At 61.2% G+C, this 6000-nt stretch overlaps 1 protein-coding gene across 1 annotated transcript in view; it reads right to left on the bottom strand.

Moving 5' to 3' along the window:
- NDUFA10 (NADH:ubiquinone oxidoreductase subunit A10) overlaps positions 1129 to 6000 on the bottom strand; it is a 38934-nt gene continuing 34062 nt past the window's right edge. Inside the window, exon 10 of the mRNA XM_018040110.1 lies at positions 1129 to 1510. Within this exon, the coding sequence (XP_017895599.1) occupies positions 1442 to 1510 (69 nt within the window). The 3' untranslated portion in view covers positions 1129 to 1441. The remainder of the gene's footprint in view (positions 1511 to 6000) is intronic.

Raw genomic sequence — 6000 nt, 5'->3', positions numbered from 1 at the left:
AGGGTCACCGGGTCAGCACTGACCGTCCTGCCCGAGGCCCGTCACTGGCCTGCAGTGGCGGCTGTGACAGTTAGTGCTGGTTCCTTACAGAGCAGGGTCACCGGGTCAGCACTGACCGTCCTGCCCGAGGCCTGTCACCGGCCTGCCCGCTGACCTCAGGCCCGCGGCCACGACAATGAGCACAGTGAGCACTGGCTCTTTAGGCCAAGACACCGGCAGATGATCAGACAAGTTTCCTTCCCTTCCTCTCCTCCAATGGGTCTGTGAGGGGCTCCAGGACTGCCCCCCTGCCTGGCGCACTCACTTTTAATGACAAAAGCAGCTTTTTCGTGAAATGCCTCTGGATTTTAATCCTTAAGATCTGACCAGAGCGAGGCCAGCAAGGGCAGGAGGGCAGGGAGAGAGGGGAAGGCGGGGCGGGCGGGCGATGGGGTTCCTGCAGCGACCCCTGTCCAGGACTGGAGCCACGAGCCACGCGGCGAGGAAGCGCCTGAACTGAGCCCTACACTGACGGGCTCTCATCTCACGTCTCAGCAGTCACCTGTGGCTTGGAGCTGTGTGCTGAGCACGCAGAGCCCTGGGGCAGAAAACCTGGAGCGGTTCTGCAGCTTAAGAGCTCAAGGGTGACAGTTAGCCTGCAGGGAACCTCGCTCCTGTTCCCAAGTTCCAATGGCGGTGAATGAAGAAGTGCGGCCCCCTCTCGTGTGACTCGTTTCTGACAACTGGACTTTCAGGCGATGAAGGGGTAGGCACGCTGATTTGCTTTTGCGTTTTACCCCACCGCCATCCTCGGCGTGAACCTCGCCTCGAAGGAAGAGGTCACGAGGTCGGCTGACCACGGTCCTCGCAGGAGACTTCCAGAGCCCTGCTGCAGCACATGCCCGGCTCTATAAACCGGGGGTAATCTCCCCCTCCTTTGGCCATTTCCTCCCTGCCTTTTCCCTTTTCCTCTAAGGCGGTAGGTAACACTCTAAAACACACAGGATGAATGCTTCAGAACCACTCTTCAGTCCTAACCCAGGTCTTCATCAAACCAAACCACATCCAAGCAAACTGTGAGCTAATGGTGTGCGCACACACATGTATGTGTCACATGCGTGCGTGTACAGACGCATCACGGAGAGAGGCGCCACAGAAACAGTTTTATTTCTCGAAGTCTGAAGACACAGGCGCAGACTGGGCCCGACACAGCCGGGCTGTGGGGAAGGAGATGCTCCGGGCGGCGCCTGCTCTCTCACAGCGGACGCTGGTTGCCCGGGGACCGGCGCTGCAGAAGGAAGCTGGGCCCCCTAACTGGGGGGCTTCCGTCCGCTCCCGTGACTACCCAGTGTCCGCTGTGCGATGCTTGCACCCCTGCCCCCAGCATGAGGTGGGCGGAGCCCAGGAGCGGGGGGCCCTGGGCGTGTCTTCGTCACTGCGAGGAGGCGGCCTCCGGGAGGCGTCACTTCAGCCAGATCCACTTGTCCCCCACATCCTCGTTGTACCCGGCACGGTACTTGCGGCCTGGCAGCTGCGGAACGGAGAGTGTGGTTACCAGCAGTTTACAGCAGAGACGCATCCCCCGCTCCGTCCCTTGTCCCCCAGGGCAGGGGGGCCTGCCCCTGGGGCTTCCTGCTGCAAGGGTGAGAGGCTCCTCGGGAATAAAGCACAACAGGACCCCACCCCGGGAGCTTCCATCCTGGTGGGGCGCTATAAACGCAAATACTGTCAACACCAACCCAAGCGCTGCCTTGCTGCCAGGAGGGGGCCGTGGAGCCACGGGGAGAAGCGGTTCTGGCCCAGGGGAGCCGCAGCCACACGGGAGGGCGGCGGCAGGGGGCGTGTCAGCCCTTCCCCCAACCCTCCTGTCGCCTGCCGGCGCCTCCCGCAGGGACCGCACAGCTGGTCAGGGGCGGGGCCCGGGACACCAGGTGGGAGCCAGGAGCGGCCACGAAGCAGGAGCTGCGGGCGTGTCTCCCCTCCGCCACTCTTGTCCACGCGGCGTTCCCAGCCACCTGCCACAAACACACAGTGGCTGGAGCAAGAACATTCTAAGATTTTATCATGCCTCTGATTTTATCACATCTGAAAGTAACGTTTCATCTGAATGAGGAGCTGCAGCCTCACGTCCAGAGAACAGAGTTCGGATCTCAGGGACGCTCTGAGAGGCTCTCCAGCCTCCCCAATAGCAGCAGACCCCGCCAGGCCAGCCACCAGCACTGCAGGACGGTCTAGGAAGGCTCTGCCATCTTCTTTGTGAATCGGATTTTAAACCACAGAGCAGAGAACAACCGCGAGCAGAGTGCGGAGCCGCAGAGCCCGCCAGCCTCTGTGCCAGTCTGCCCTCTGCCCCGCTCGGGCAGCACCCGACTGGCCGTGGGCACAGAGCAGGGTCCCCAGGTCCAGGCGGCGCTCTCAGTGGAGAGAAGCCGACAGAGAACCCCAGGAGGCTGCCGTCTGCCGTGCTTCACAGTGAGACGCAAAACTAGCTTCTTCCTTTCTCTCACTCCATATCCCCTTTCCACCAACCTGCGCCTCCACCGCCAATCCAGGTCCTCACTGCACACCCCCTGCGTGGAGCCGTGAAGGCAGAGGTCACAGGGTCGCCCAGTGCATCCGTCAGGAGGTGCCTGATGAGCCAGCAGGAGCGCAGCCCCTGGGCCTGGCCGGAGCCCAGTGTTCTGGCCCGCACAGGTCCGTCCTGTGCTGGGGGGAGACGGCAGGGACGGTGGGTGTGAGCTCTGAGTGGGGCTCCAGAGGCAGCGGAAACGAGGTGATGCACTGAGTCTGACCGCGAGGTGCCTGAGGCCCTGGTGAGCCCTGAGGTCAGGAAAGGCACCCAGCTCCACCTGCTCCAGGCTGGGCGGCCAAGTGCTGGAAGGGGCTGGAGAGGTGCAGGTCACGGAGGCTACTCCGGGCGCTTAGAGATGCTGGCACAGGCTGACTTAGCCAGCTGCTCAGACACCAGCCAATTGAGAAAACAAACACATATTCACTCATCCTCCTGGAGGAAACAGATCCTTCCGCCTCTGACGCACTGTGTCCTAGCTGCTTCAAGAGACATGAACCAAGTCCTGTGTTCTCTAAGCTTGTAAAATACACAGACCACATGAGCCAGTCGGGAAGTGGGACAGCAGCGGGTGGAAAGTGCTGGAGGGGTGGAGGGGTCTGAGTGCTCCCTGCCCGACCGGACATGGGAGAAGGGGACGCGGTTCAGGACAGGCGGAGCGCCTACTGCAAACACACCCATGCTTGGGGCTCATCTCCACGCCACAGGGTCACAGTATCATTCAGGAAGACGTCTTAATTTCATTCAACTCACATTAGCTGAAAAGCAAAGCTCCTAACTCAGTACTTGTTCAAACACCTGAAAATAGGACGTTTCCTAAAAATCCTAAAACAAGAGTGACAGCTGAACACCAGCGAAGTGTGCGCGCCCCGGCTGGCCAGGCTGCGGGCGGAAGGCGGCCCGCCTCTTCAGAGCCGCAGGCCCGGCCAGCCGGGGCGGAAGGCGGCCCGCCTCTTCAGAGCCGCAGGCCCCCGCGGACGCGCACCTCCCCACGAGCCCGTGCGCCTGGCAGGACGGCTGCCTCTGACGCTGGCTCTCCTCTCCGAGGGACACAGTGTTTCCTATCCACAGCAGCACGAGTGACGGGACACGCAGCCCAGCGCCGACCCTCAGGAGCTCCCCACGGAGCCCGAGGTGCGGTGGGGGCGGGGCGGGTCTGGCGCCTCTTCCAGCCGCAGCCCGCGGAGGACAGGCCGGAAGCACTAGGCACCTGCTCCCAGCAAACAGCCTCTGGACTGAGAGCCGGCATTTCAGCAGCGAAGCAGACGCCGAAGCAGTCCCAACCACGGTCTGAATGCGCAGAGGACGTGCAAGCAGCCAGGTCTGTGCCTGGCTTCTCCAGCAGCTTCAGGGAAACTGATCCTAAGGCGTTTCTGTGAGTTGCAAGTTTCTCTTTAGTAAAGTGAAATTTGTAAAGGCAAGAACATACAATATTCACATATTACAGTTACCAAGCAACTATTTTAAAAATGGTAAAGGGGAACCTGACACTGAAGATGAAGACAGCAAGCTGAGGTGGTGAGGAAACGCAAGCAGCACGAGAGAAACCGAAGGCCCTGCCGTCCTGGCAACTGTCTTGCAGGCGATCTGACTCAAGGAGGGAACACGGTATCTTAATAGCATCCGGCCTCCTTAAATTGGAAAGAGACAGAATCGGTAAAGTGGAAACCAACTCATGGTTTGTCTGCCCCAAGGAAGGGCTGTGCAGAAGTAAAAAGGGACCCGATGCAGCGTCTGAAACGGCTTAAAAGATCAGCAGGCGCTCGTGCACACGCTCAGTGTTCACATGGACTCGTTTGCAAGGCCACTTCTGACTCCAGAGCTGCGGGCAGTGTGTGCATGGGAAACGTGCTGACGAACGGCCCTCACGGCCCTCTGAGACTCCGGGCAGTCCCTGGAGACTGCGTGGAGGCGAAGGCCAGCGGGAGCCCGGCCAGGGCCGCCACGGGTCTGCAAACAAGCGCCCAGGCCACAGGTCAGCGAAACCAAACCAAACTGTTCATTCTTAGCACGTGGAACTCCGAGACCCTTTCTCTCCTAAAAAGCCCACCCTTCACTAGTCAAGGCCCCCGTGTCACGGCAGGTGAAGTGGCCGAGCCCACACAAGGACTGACACGCGAGGCGCCAGCCCAGTCTCGGGGGGTCGCCCTGCCGGAGCCTCGGGGGCACCTCCCTGGGCTGCGCTCTTGCCGACAGAGCTTCCTCTCCTGCACGCTGCCGGCCGCTCTCCCCGCCGCACGGACACTTCCATCCCTGGAGTGAGCCGAGCCTGCCTCTGCCTCCCAGGACAACTGCCCCCGACTGCAGGTGCGGCGGGGACACCAGCGCCCACGCGGGCAGGCACCCAAGACCTCTCCTACACAGCGGCTCCCACCCAAGTCCCCCAGCACTCAGAGGCCCAGCTACGCACTCCCCGCTAGCTCATCCCTCCACATCCCCAGTGCCGGAAACAGCGCCTGAAACGGGAACCACAAGACAGGATGCCAGGGGCCCCAGTGTGGCAGCAGGGGCTGGGGAGCGCGGCCCCCACCGCTCAGCACTCTCGGGATGCCGCAGCTCCCCAGAGCATCACAGCACAAGGCTTCCCTCATGCGCCCTGAACTGGGGCTGAACGGTTCTCTGTCCACTGCACAAAGGGAGACCCAGCTCCCCGCTCGGACCCTCTGTGGAAGGGACATGGACGACCCAGCTCCAAATCAGCTTTCAGATCACAAACAAAAACAGAGAAGCCTTCCGCTTCCAGCAAAACAACAGCCCAGTACCCTGAAAAACCTCTTGACACAAAACCTCCAGAAACGCTTTTAGCTGCACTGCTGAGCAATGTGAGATCTCACTTGGGGCTGGAATGGAGAGGGAGAGGGAAAGCTGCGCTAGGGCAGGCTCCACCCCGGCACACCTGCAGAGCTGCTGGAAGGCCCGCAGGGCGCCCGGCAGGTGGTCATGGCGACCCACCTAGGTGTGCCGCTCTGAAGTGACTGGGGGGCGGGGAGAGGGGAAGGTGGGGGAGGCGGAGAATGGGCAAGGAGGTCTCAACGGGGACCTTAAGAATGCTCTGCCTCAGCCGGGCCCCACACAGCACGGGCTCCTGACTCTCAACATCCGGGGCCTGGAATCCCACAGGCAGCAAAGGAAGCTCAACCGTGGCACTTCCGGAAGCCCTGGGCCTGGAGCCAGCACAGTCCACCCAGGAGCAGAGCCGTCAGCGCCAGCAAACAACACGGGATGACCCGTGCGTGAAATACGCGGGGCGCGAGTACACCCAGCTACAAGCCAAGGCAGCTGATTTCCAGACAGTCTGGGTTCACCCGAACTCGAAACTTCCGGAGCCATCCTGTCCTGGGAGGCGTCAGGGTAGACACCCACAGAGCATGAACTCAGGGTCCAAGTCTCCAAAAGGCAGCAGGAAATAAGCCACCACGGGTAGGAATCAGAGAAAACGGTCAATGACAGAG

Source organism: Capra hircus, chromosome 3 (assembly GCF_001704415.2).
Source record: "Capra hircus breed San Clemente chromosome 3, ASM170441v1, whole genome shotgun sequence".
In the NCBI taxonomy this organism is placed as follows: domain Eukaryota; kingdom Metazoa; phylum Chordata; class Mammalia; order Artiodactyla; family Bovidae; genus Capra; species Capra hircus.
This window is presented reverse-complemented; position numbering and strand designations above follow the sequence as displayed.